Genomic DNA, 13,140 nt, shown 5'->3' with positions numbered 1-13,140 from the left:
TCAACCCTTCAAATTAAAGGTTTCGGTTATTTCAGCCACACCCGTTGCTGACAGGTTTATAAAATCGAGCACACAGCCATGCAATATCCATAGGCAAACATTGGCAGTAGAATGGCCTTACTGAAGAGCTCAGTGACATTCAACGTGGCAGCATCATAGGATGCCACCTTTCCAACAAGTCAGTTTGTCAAATTTATGCCCTGCTAGAGCTGCCCCGGTCAACTGTAAGTGCTGTTATTGTGAGGTGGAAATGTCTTGGAGCAACAGCGGCTCAGCCGTGAAGTGGTAGGTCACACAAGCTCACAGAACGGGTACTCCGAGTGCTGAAGCGCGTAGCGCGTACATATCGTCTCTCCTTGGTTGCAACACTCACTACCGAGTTCCAAACTGCCTCTGGAAGCAACATCAGCACAAGAACTGTTCTTCGGGAGCTTCATGAAATGGGTTTCCATGGCCGAGCAGCCGCACACAAGCCTAAGATCACGATGCGCAATGCCAAGCGTCAGCTGGAGTGATGTAAAGTTTGCTGCCATTGTACTCTGGAGCAGTGGAAATGTGTGTGAAGAATCAGTGATGAATCACGCTTCACCATCTGGCAGTCCAACGGACGAATCTGGTAATAAAGCTGATTGTGATGAAACTGTCGCTATAATAAAACTGGCTCTCATGAGGACCGCCACAGGAATGGAAGACCTAGAGTTACCTCTGCTGCAGAGGATAAGTTCATTAGAGTCACCAGCCTCAGAAATTGCAGCCAAAAGAAATGACAGAGTTCACAGAGTTCAAGTAACAGACACATCTCAACATCAACTGTTCAGAGGATACTGTGTGAATTGCTGCAAAGAAACCACTACTAAAGGACACCAATAATAAGAAGAGACCTGCTTGGGCCAAGAAACACGAGCAATGGACATTAGACCGGTGGAAATGTGTCCTATTGTCTGGAGTCCAAATTGGAGATGTTTGGTTCCAACTGCCGTGTCTTTGTGAGATGCGGTGTGGGTGAACGGATGATATCCGGAATGTAGTTCCCACCGTAATGCATCGAGGAGGAGGTGTTATGGTGTGGGGGCGCTTTGCTGGTGACACTGTGATTTATTTAGAATTCAAGGCACACTTAACCAGCATGGCTACCACAGCATTCTGCAGCAATACGCCATCCCATCTGGTTTGGGATTAGTGGGACTATCATTTGTTTTTCAACAGGACAATGACCCAACACACCTCCAGGCTGTGTAAGGGGTATTTTTTTCCAAGAAGGAGAGTGATGGCGTGCTGCATCAGATGACCTGGCCTCTACAATCCCCCGACCTCAACCAAATTGAGATGGTTTGGGATGAGACAGACCGCAGAGTGAAGGAAAAGAAGCCAACAAGTGCTCAGCATATGTGGGAACTCCTTCAAGACTGTTGGAAAAGCATTCCAGGTGAAGCTGGTTGAGAGAATGCCAAGAGTGTGCAAAGCTGTCATCAAGGCAAAGGGTGGCTATTTGAAGAATCTCAAATATAAAATATATTTTGATTTGTTTAACACTTTTTTGGTTACTACATGATTCAATGTGTTGTTTCATAGTTTTGATGTCTTCACTATTATTCTACAATGTAGAAAATAGTAAAAATTAAGAAAAACCCTTGAATGAGTAGGTGTGTCCAAACTTTTGACTGGTACTGTACGTACGTACATACAGTGCATTCGGAAAGTATTCAGACCCCTTCCCCTTTTCCACATTTTTTTACATTACAGCCTTATTCTAAAATTGATTAAATTAATGTATTTCCTCATCAATCTACACACAATACCCCATAATGACAAAGCAAAAACAGGTTTTTAGAAATGTTTGCAAATTCATTTAAAAAAAAAAAGATCCTTGATGAAAACCTGCTTCAGAGCGCTCAGGACCTCAGACTGGGGCAGAGGTTGACCTTCCAACAGGACAACGACCCTATGCACACAGCGAAGACAAAGTAGGAGTGGCTTCGGGACAAGTCTCTGAATGTCCTTGAGTGGCCCAGCCAGAGCCCGGACTTGAACCCGATCAAAGATCTCTGGAGAGACCTGAACATAGCTGTGCAGCGACGCTCCCCATCCAACCTGACAGAGCTTGAGAGAAGAATGGAAGAAACTCCCCAAATATAGTTGTGCCAAGCTTGTAGTGTCATGCCAAAGAAGACAGCTGTAATCGCTGCCAAAGGTGCTTCAATAAGTACTGAGTTAAAGGGTCTGAATACTTACAGTGCATTCAGAAAGTATTCAGACGTTCCCTTTTTCCACATTTTGTTACGTTACAACCTTATTCTAAAATGTATAGAAAATATTTTAAAAACTCAGCAATTTACCCATAATGACAATGCGAAAAAAGGTTGTTAGAAATTTTAGCAAATGTAAATATAAAAAACAGAAATACCTTTATTTACAAGTATTCAGACCATTTGCTATGAGACTAGAAATTGAGCTCAGGTGCATCCTGTTTCCATTGATCATCCTTGAGATGTTTATACAACTTGATTGGAGTCCACCTGTGGTAAATTCAATTGATAGGCCATGATTTGGAAAGGCACACACCTGTCTATACAAGGTCCCACAATTGACAGTGCATGTTAGAGCAAAAACCAAGCCATGAAGTCGAATGAAATGTCTGTAGAGCTCAGAGACAGCATTTTGTCGAGGCACAGATTTGGGGAAGGGTACCAAAATTAACATTACATTTTCTGCCAACCGCTCTGGTGGACATTCCTGCAGTCAGCATACCAATTGCATGATCCCTCAAAACGTGAGTCATCTGTGGCATTGTGTTGTGTGACACAACTGTTGCATTTTGTTGTGACAAAACTGTTGTATTTTAGAGTGGCCTTTTGTTGTCCCCAGCACAAGGTGCACCTGTTTTAATGATCATGCTGTTTAATTAGTTCTTGATATGCCACACCTGTCAAAGGAGAAATGCTCACTAACCGGGATGTAAACAAATTGGTACACAACATTTGAGAGAAATAAGCTTTTTGTGCGTATGGAACATTTCTGGGATCTTTTTGTCAGCTCATAAAACATGGGACCAACACTTTACATTTACATGCGTTTCTATTTTTGTTCAGTGTATATACATATAATGGTGTGTAAAGACAGTATATGAATAGAAACGGTGTGTACAGCAGTAGTTATATAGGATGAGCCATGACTAGAAAATAGTATATACATATAAAGTGGGTAAAACAGTATGTAAACATAATAAACATTACTAAAGTGTCCAGGGAAGATAACTTTTCAAACACATACTGTAGTACGGAATACAGTTGATACCTACTGGCATAAACACTTGGGGCCGGTTTCCCAGACACAGATTAAGCCTAGTCCTGGACTAAAAAGCATTCTCAATGGCGATTCTCAATTGAAAGTGCTTTTATGTTTTGTCTGACTGTTTTCTCTCTGAATTCTCCCAAGGAGATACCCGAGGGCCTCCCAATCACCACATGGGTCCTCCACCTGGGGGACAGGGCGGCCCTGGGGGCCCTGACCAGGGCTCTGGTTCTTACTGGGGAGACTCTCAGCAGGGGCGCCGATCCTCCGACTTCAATGAAGGTGGCCAGGACTTCCACGGACGGGGAGAGGAGAGCTGGAGGAGAGGGTCCAGCCAGGACTACCAGGGAGGCCACAGAGGAGGAGGGGGAGGGCAAGGGGGAGGAGGGGGGAATGGGGGAAACTGGGGCTCTTCTGAGGAAAGATTCCCCCGCGATGGGGGAGAGTTCCGAGGCCGAAGGGATGACCGGTGAGCTTACCTTGCTTTTCGGTTGTGACCTTTAACCTCACGTCTGTCTTTACTTATGTCCGTGCCGCCAACTCTACCGGCTCTCTAACCTGCATCTTTGTACTTGAAATCTCACCTAAGCTCTCATACAGTGTTTACCTGTACCTCTACACCTTAAACCATACAGTGTTTACCTGTACCTCTACACCTTAAACCATACAGTGTTTACCTGTACCTCTACACCTTAAACCATACAGTGTTTACCTGTACCTCTACACCTTAAACCATACAGTGTTTACCTGTACCTCTACACCTTAAACCATACAGTGTTTACCTGTACCTCTACACCTTAAACCATACAGTGTTTACCTGTACCGCTACACCTTAAATCTCACCTACTTTTTCATCATTCTCATCTTAACCGCAACCTTCGTCTTTCAAACCTACCTTTGCTCTGACCCTTAACTTACTATATTAGTGGCTCTATGGGTTGCTTCCGTCTCGGTTTGCTCAAACTCTGGGCTTATATGCGTGTGTGCATGTCAGGTTTGGTGGTTATGGGGGTCCAGGAGAGGAGTTTGACCAGAGGCAGAGAGACCGACTGCCTCCACCGAGGCATGGCCAGGACTCAGACGACACGTGGGTCTAACTATTAACTTGCCTACTAACTCACTGACTAAATGTCCTACTATCTCGCCGACTAACGTTCCTACCAACTCGCCACCTAGCTTTTCTACTAACTCACAAACTGTCCTAACTGGCAACCTAGCCTTCCTACAAACCCATCTACTAACCCGCAGACCAACTTTCCTACTAACTACATACTGTCAAAATACACTGTAAAAACTAGAACACAGACATTATGCATACCAAGGCCAGGATTCAATCCAAGTCACGTTATAGAGCAGCGCATTATAACAGACTTTAAAAGGACATTTACGCTTGAGCCGACATGTGCATAGTTCACCCTGAATGCGATCTCCGCGAACGTCTGGGAAAATGAATTTAAAAGGTGCATTGTCGGCTGTCTAGTGCACTGCTCTTTAACGCATCTTGGCTTGCCCAAGTTATCTTCATAGTGGATGTTTCCTCTAATAACAGCAGCTGAGGTTGTGTTTTGTATCATGTATTTTGACTAGCAGTTGCAGTATCACGCATCACACTGCTGAGTGTAAGCACAATCATATGTGATTTGTTTTATAGCCTTTACTTAGTGTCCTAAGGTGTGAACCTCTCTTTTTTTAAATAAAGGGTCTAGCATGGACAGTGGGACATGGATGTTTCAACTGGCCTGCTGTATCTCCACTTAAACGGTGTCCCTTTTCTGTGCAGGTACAGAGGGGTTGGACAGGGTCGCCCTGGGGGGAGGGGGTTCCCTGATGAGTTTGGTGGGCAGGAGGAGAACTTTGACGCCTCAAATGAGATGGCCGGAGGTTGGGACAACGGAGGGAGGGGGAGACCCCCCCGAGGAGGGGGCCCACCCAGAGGAGGAGGTGAGACCAGCTGAGTTTGTTGTCCGTCCTTCTTTTATGATCTGTCTCTGTCCTTATCTAGTTCTCTCTCTACCTCTTTCTCGTCTGTCTGTATCTGTCCATCAATCTATGGGTGCTATCTTTCATTCATCCGTCGGTTGTTACCTCAGGAGGTGGTGGAGGTGGACGCCAGGGCTTGCTCCCCACCCCTGATGAGTTCCCCCCACACTATGAGGGAGGCAGAAGTCAGGAGGCCTGGGAGGGCGGGCAAGATCAAGGTAAAGGGGCTGTCTTATCAAACCAGGGTAGCGTGGCAGGCCAACAGCTCCCAACTCTAGCCATAAGGAAATAATAGCGTAGTAGGCTAACCCTTACAGAAGTCATGGCTAGCAGCCAGTCTCCCTCGTTAAAGTTAGTGAAAGGACTAATCAATGTATATGGCAGCCCCAGAGGATTTTTAGTGTGACACTACTAAGGAATTTATTTTTTAGGGGTTCATTTTGACAGCTCAGCGCCAGGTTATGAAATAAATGGTGCCACAAGTATTGTGAGGTAATAGTGTCAGTTTTATCCACATCTCCCCATTTTGACCCTGTTGGGCAATTACTCTGTGTTCATGTAATTGTGTGTGTGTGCTTCTGTACGTGTGTGCTCCTGTTTGTGCCTGTGTGCTCCCAGGTCACGAGGCTTACAGAGAAGGTCAGCGCTCAGAGCACGGCCCGCCGCACGACAGCCCGTCCCCTGCTAGCCGTGAGCGCTCCTCCTCCCTGCAAGGCATGGACATGGCCTCGCTGCCCCCACGCAAACGCCCGTGGCACGACGGCCCGGGCACCGGAGACCAAGACTCCCCGGGAGCAGGGGTAGAGGACAGGACAGCAGGTATACAGGGGAGAGGGGTTAGGGGTGGTATTTGTGTGTGTGACTAAGAGAACTGGAGGGCTTTGTGTGTGTGTGTGTGTGACAATGGCTGATGCTAAGGCTGTGAGTCATGTATCCATTACTTGTCATGTCATGGTGACTTTGAACTACTAGCCTATCCCCCACCATGTCTTCTTTATTTCCCTTACAGTGCATTCGGAAAGTATTCAGACCCCTTGACTTTTTCCACATTTTGTTACGTTACAGCCTTATTCTAAAATTGATTAAATCAAAAAAATCGACACACAGTACCCGATAATGACAAAGCGAAAAGAGGTCTTTAGAAATGTTCGAATTTTTTTTTTACATAAGTATTTAGACCCTTTGCTATGAGACTTGAAATTGAGCTCCGGTGCATCCTGTTTCCATTGATCATTCTTGAGATGTTTCAACAACTTCATTGGGATTCCACTTGTGGTAATTGATTGGACATGATTTGGAAAAGCACACACCTGTCTATATAAGGTCCCACAGTTGACAGTGCATGTCATAGCAAAAACCAAGCCATGAGGTCGAAGGAGTTGTCGATAGAGCTCTGAGACAGCATTGTGTCGAGGCACAGATCTGGGGAAGGGTACCAAAACATTTCTGCAGCATTGAAGGTCCCAAAGAACACAGTGGCCTCCATCATTCTTAAATGGAAGAAGTTTGGGACCACCAAGACTCTTCCTAGAGCTGGCCGCCCGGCCAAACTGAGAAATTGTAACTATTTTGCACTTTGGCCTATTTATTGCCTTACCTCCATAACTTACTACATTCGCACACACTGTATATATATTTTCTGTTTGTATTTTTGACTTAATGTTTTGTTTACCCCATATGTAACTCTGTGTTGTTTTTATCGCACTGCTTTGCTTTATCTTGGCCAGGTCGCAGTTGTAAATGAGAACTTGTTCTCAACTGGCTTACCTGGTTAAATAAAGGTGAAATAAAATAAAAAATAAAATTGGGGGAGAAGGGCCTTGGTCAGGAGGTGACCAAGAACCCGATGGTGACTCTGACAGAGCTCCAGAGTTCCTCTGTGGAGATGGGAGAACCTTCCAGAAGGACAACCATCTCTGCAGCACGCCACCAATCAGGCCTTTATGGTAGTGGCCAGACGCAAGCCACTCCTCAGTAAAAGGCACATGACAGCCCGCTTGGAGTTTGCCAAAAGGCACCTAAAGGACTCTGACCATGAGAAACCATATTCTCTGGTCTGATGAAACCAAGATTGAACTCTTTAGCCTGAATGCCAATCGTCACGTCTGGAGGAAACCTGGCACCATCCCTACGGTGAAGGATGGTGGTGGAAGCATCATGCTGTGGGGATGTTTTTCAGCAGCAGGGACTGGTGACTAGTCAGGATCGAGGGGAAGATGAATGGTGCAAAGTACAGAAAGATCCTTGATGAAAACCTGCTCCAGTGCACTTAGAACCTCAGACTGGGGCGAAGGTTCACCTTCCAACAGGACAACAACACTAAGCACACAGCCAAGACAACGCAGGAGTGGCTTCGGGACAAGTCTCTGAATGTCCTTGAGTGGCCCAGCCAGAGCCCGGACTTGAATCCGATCTAAAATCTCTGCAGAGACCTGAAAATAGCTGTGCAGCGACACTCCCCATCCAACCTGTCAGAGCTTGAGAGAATCTGCAGAGAAGAATGCGGAGAAACTCCCCAAATACAGGTGTGCCAAGCTTGTAGCCTCATACCCAAGAAGACTCAAAGCTGTAATCGCTGCCAAAGGTGCTTCAACAAAGTACTGATTAAAGGGTCTGAATATTTATGTAAATGTTATATTTCCGTTTTATAACATTTGCAAAAATTTATAAAAACATATTTTTGCTTTGTCATTTTGGGGTATTGTGTGTAGATTGAGGTGGGGGGAAAAAAAGAATGTAATACATTTTAGAATAAGGCTGTAACGTAACAAAATGGGGAAAAAGGAAAGGGTTCTGAATACTTTCCGAACGCACTGTATTGAGATTTCTATAATCTGTCTTTGCATGTCATACTTTGTTGGTATTAGGGTGGAGGTTTTATGTCCTGATTTGAAATGGAATAGAGTCCAACCCCAGTCTCTTGTCCCTCTGCTGCTCTCTCCAGGCCGACCCCCCCAGAGAGAGGAAGGCGGCGGCTACGGGCCCTCGTCCCGCGGCGGGAGAGGGGGTTGGAGGGGGGCGCCCCGCGGGGCCCCCAGGGGAGGAGGGCGTGGCCGGTAGGACTGAAGGAACAACTCACTACCAAACCTACACTCTCTTTCCCCCAATCCCCTTCTCCCTGCTATTCACCCCCGCAAAGAGGACAGGGACCAAAAAGAGACACACAACCACTACCGCCACCTCCTGTCCCCCAGATCAGTGGATCATCTCTGGGCTCAGACTACACCTCTTCAGGCCTGTTTGTAAGGCTGGAGGATGGATTGTTTACTGTGTGTATAGGGGCCTCTGTGGAGTGGAAAAGGGCCTTTATTGCTGAATGTGTCAAGCCTCAGATCTCTCACTACAGGATGGACGAGTTGCTATCTTTACATTTGGATCCTTTAGATGACAGATTCCGCCCTATGGCTCTTTGCCACACTCATTCTGATTGGTCGCTGCAGGTGTTGTCTAGTGGCCTGATTTGGACACAGGATGGGTATGACAAGCTGAAGCAATCACTGATTGGTCGATGTTTCTGTTCCAAGTTCAGACGTGGGCCACATAACAATGTTTTTGTCAGTGTGGTTTGAACAGGCAAGAAACCTGGGGTTTATTCAGGAGGGTGCAAAGTTTAGAACATTGCTGACAGGCATTGATAGGATTCCTTATTCTGCATTAGAGAGAATTGTCTGTTCTCCTCAACATATTTCTGTCTGAACGTTTTGTAACGCTGCACCCTCCTGAATAAACCCCTGGACACACTTCATGTGATAATGTGAACGGCCCATAGTTTCTCTCTTCTACATGCACTGTACCAATCACACATAATAGAGAGGAGAGTCCAGGATCTTACGCAATTTGACACAACATTGAGCTTTGCAGATAGGAATACAATGCACAGATCAGACAACTCTTTTTCGTTTGTTTTGGGAAGAATAGAGAACCATGTCCCCTCTGTACATTACATTTCTATCTGAAAATGTTCTGAGACTGTGGCGCCACACTGAATACGCCCACCATTTCAAGATTCATTATTCCAGGAGAGGATTTGGTCCTCGGCTATAAGCATGCATCCCAAATCCTGATTCCCTATATAGAGCACTACTTTTGACCATGGCCCATAGGGGTATGGTCAAAAGTAGTGTACTATATAGGCACTAGTGCATTATATAGGGAATATGGTGCCATTTGGGATGCACAAAGGCCTGTTTGTCACTGGTAGTTAACAAACGGAACAGGGCGTTGAATGTGTTATTCCCCCAAAGTCCTCGGCTCCATTTATTTAAATTCATTTTTAAATGTCCAATAATGGAGAGAAGAAGAATCACTGTCTCATTGCCGGGCTCCCCTGAATATCGAGGCGGCCTTCCTCTCTTTCTAAATGTACAGTTTGTCATGAGATTGTCATATTGCTTTTGTCCATTTTTTGTATGAGACTATAATAGAAATGTGTGCAAAATGTCGCCCTCGTTTCTGGTCTTTAATTATTTGGGATCCTGTGCAATGACTGAGTGGGGGGGAGTATGTACTTGTACACCCTTTGCCTGGTCCTAGACCTGTTTGTGCTGTCTTGCCAACCCCCTTGGTCATGTTTGGAGTGACAATGACCATAGAAGTCAAGACATTACAAACACATCTGGGACCAGGCTAGTAGTAGGCAATGGCGTTCCGTAGACTTATGTTCAGCAGGTCACGTAGTGCCCATGTCATCACATTAACCCGTTAATTCACAGACACTGTTGCAATGACTCAAGCATATTCCCAATCTAAAGGAAAGGCTATATTATATCAGAACCTAAGACCATACATAGCCTTTTCGGTTACTTTCAATAATGCGTCTTAACTTCCTCCTTTAGGTCATCACTTATCTGACATAGTAAGATAAAACCTCAAGGAAAGACGGGAAATATGCATTTGAAAGTAGCCAGACCAGACCTGCGTTGAATAGACTTTCAAATAGCTTACCGTTTTAGAAATACTTTAAGTACCCTTGCCTGGCATGCAGAGTTGGTACTTTTGGTGCTATTCTATTGGTCCTGCACCAAGTATTTCATCCACACTAGGCCAATGTTCTATCCCTTGGTTCAGGACAGAAAATACATTCCATGATAAGGTTGTACCACAGTACATTTTATTAGTCAAAACATAAATAGAAAAAAATACATGAGGCTTCATAGTTCTCTGCTGGTCTGTTCCATTTTAGTCTTATTCTGAGATATTATTGGGCATGTTGGTACATCAGAAGTAAATGACAAAAGAAAACAAGGATTTAACACCGTTGTCAAGGGCCAGTCATTATGAATTTTTTGTTTTTCAAATTGGTCTGTGAATTGCTGAATGTTTTGCTAGTGTGCTCACAAGTCAGTCAGTCATATTCACAACAGAGGGCAAAAATCCGTTCGGATTAATTGAAGTGGTTAAATTGGCATCGTTTTCCCCGTGACAGTCCTTTTGATAGCAGACATTGCCATCCCTCCCATTAATCGAATACCTGCGCTACCGCCCGGCAGCAAAGAGACTATGTACCCAACGATGACGGCAACCTGGACAATGGCTCCGAGGGCAGTGAGTATGGTGTTGTGAAGCCTGAGCGCTGCGTAAAGTGTACCTCCAAGAGAACACAGATACACCACCGCGCTGGGAGTCGGCCTCGCTATGAGCTTGATGGGTCCCCGCAGTATCGCTGCTCCCAGAATCGCGAAGAGAGAGCCGAGAGACCAGAGAAGGGCGAATTTGCGCGCATACAACAGCAACAAGGGTGCGTACAGGGCGGACAGTCCAAAGCACAACGCCGAAAATGCAATACACACTCCGAAAGCGACCAGTCGTTGCAAGCGACTCATTCCCGGTAAACATGGGTCTGGCTCCGTAGACCACGGCCAGGAATAGCCGCTGCCCAACCCATGGCCCGTCGAACCTCCGCCGCGACTGCTGGAACCAGAGAACGGGCTCGACCAGCTTCCGAACCAGCTCCCAGCTACTGAGGTGGATTCATCGATATCTATGGTCGTACTTGAGCTGGACTGAGAGATCGTCATGGCACCGCCTTTAGACTGGGCCAGATATTCTTGAAGACTTCGATTTAATTCGGCCATAACTTCTCGTCAATATGTATGTCGACAAATTTCCTCTGTGCGACACTGAGTGTTCTGCCAGCAGCACAAATGATGACGTTACTTTCGTATGGTATTGACGAACCCTTCAATATTTACATTGTGGATAACTCATTAAAAAAATATTACATTTTAATCAGTCAAATTTTATTGTGCTTATAACCAAATGCAAAAAGGATTTTATGAAAACAATTAGAAATATGCTTCAAACAGGTATTCTTTAAGACCACAATCGAAAAATATAAAATTCGGATTAGAACATTCACTATAGAGCTCGCCAGGTTGTAGTCCTAAAACCCGGAAATAAATTAGCTCTGGTTCGTTCAACCATCCCTATGTGGAAAGAATAGGGTTTTGGAATAAACACTGAAAATAAGGTTTGAGGTTAACACAGGCTTATGATATCGTATACATTTTTTTATATGAGATAATAGAAGTCAGTTAACATGATCTTTATGTGCCCTTGAGCAAGGCACTTAACCCTAATTGCTCCTGTAAGTCGCTCTGGATAAGAGCGTCTGCTAAATGACTTAAATGTAAATGTTTATGAATTATGAAGCCTTTGTGATTCGTTTTTATTTTATTACATACGTTCTTCCAAATTCACAATAAGTGACATTAGCTGATGAAGATGATCTCATAGACAAAAATATCTCCTAAACCTGTGTTTACCACAGACCTTATTTTCTGTGTTTACACTTACAAAAACGCCATTCATTTTCCTTATAGGCTTTGTCCAGCGAACCATGGCAGAGTTACGCCGTGTGCACACATTTTGCGTCATCACGTTGCCGTACAGTACATTTTACGCAATTGTCGCAATTCATGCCATGCTCAGGGTTGCCATGTGTGCAGTTTTCCTGTACTCGGCGTACTTTGAAAAGGATGTCCTGGGTGAAAATGTATTGATCGCGAGTTGTAGGTTTTTGGCCTACATCTAAATTGCACCGCCATGGCAATTTCTTAAACATATCAACTACCAGTCAAAAGTTTAGACACACCTACTCATTCAAGGGTTTATCTTTCTTTTTACATTTTTTTATGATGTGGTATGATGTAAAGACATCAAAACTATGAAATAACACATGGAATCACATAGTAACCCAAAAAGTGTTAAACAAATCAAAATATATTTTAGATTCTTCAAATAGCCACCCTTTGCCTTGATGAAAATGTATGCACTCACTAACTGTAAGTCGCTCTGGATAAGAGCGTCTGCTAAATGACTAAAATGTAAATAACAGCTATGCGCTCAATTGGCATTCTCTCAACCAGCTTCATGAGGTAGTCACCTGGAATGCATTTCAATTAACAGGTGTGCCTTCTTAAAAGTTAATTTGTGGAATGTATTTCCTTCTCAATGCGTTTGAGCCAATCCGTTGTGTTGTGACAAGGTAGACAAGGTAGAGGGGTTATACAGGCCCCGTGTAGCTCAGTTGGTAGAGCATGGCGCTTGCAACGCCAGGGTTGTGTGTTCGTTTCCCACGGGGGCCAGTATGAAAAAAGTATGAAAATGTATGCACTCACTATCTGTAAGTCGCTCTGGATAAGAGCGTCTGCTAAATGACAAATGTAAATGTAAATAGCCCTATTTGGAAAAAGACCAAGTCCATATTATGGCAAGAACAGCTCAAATAAGTAAAGAGAAACGACAGTCCATCATTACTTTAAGACATGAAGGTCAGTCAATACGGAACATTTCAAGAACTTTGAAAGTTTCTTCAAGCGCAGTTGCAAAAACCATCGAGCGCTATGATGAAACTGGCTCTCATGAAGA

At 44.6% G+C, this 13,140-nt stretch overlaps 2 protein-coding genes across 2 annotated transcripts in view; one reads left to right on the top strand and one right to left on the bottom strand.

Moving 5' to 3' along the window:
* The window catches only part of wdr33 (WD repeat domain 33), a 41,080-nt gene extending 31,367 nt beyond the window's left edge, over window positions 1-9,713 (top strand). The window contains exons 18-23 of the mRNA XM_041841502.2: window positions 3,436-3,760; window positions 4,286-4,378; window positions 5,072-5,232; window positions 5,394-5,489; window positions 5,890-6,090; window positions 8,216-9,713. Coding sequence (XP_041697436.1) covers window positions 3,436-3,760; window positions 4,286-4,378; window positions 5,072-5,232; window positions 5,394-5,489; window positions 5,890-6,090; window positions 8,216-8,331 — 992 coding nt within the window. The 3' untranslated portion in view covers window positions 8,332-9,713. The remainder of the gene's footprint in view (window positions 1-3,435; window positions 3,761-4,285; window positions 4,379-5,071; window positions 5,233-5,393; window positions 5,490-5,889; window positions 6,091-8,215) is intronic.
* A 646-nt stretch (window positions 9,714-10,359) lies between these two features.
* sft2d3 (SFT2 domain containing 3) lies at window positions 10,360-12,406 on the bottom strand. The gene has a single exon (XM_041841501.2). The coding sequence runs from the start codon at window positions 11,343-11,345 to the stop codon at window positions 10,668-10,670; it is 678 nt and encodes a 225-aa protein (XP_041697435.1). The 5' UTR covers window positions 11,346-12,406; the 3' UTR covers window positions 10,360-10,667.
* Between the last annotated feature and the right edge of the window lie 734 nt (window positions 12,407-13,140).

The sequence above is a fragment of the Coregonus clupeaformis genome, chromosome 21, assembly GCF_020615455.1.
Source record: "Coregonus clupeaformis isolate EN_2021a chromosome 21, ASM2061545v1, whole genome shotgun sequence".
Lineage (NCBI taxonomy): Eukaryota > Metazoa > Chordata > Actinopteri > Salmoniformes > Salmonidae > Coregonus > Coregonus clupeaformis.
The sequence above is the reverse complement of the archived record's forward strand: the minus strand, read 5'-3'. Positions and strand labels throughout refer to the sequence as shown.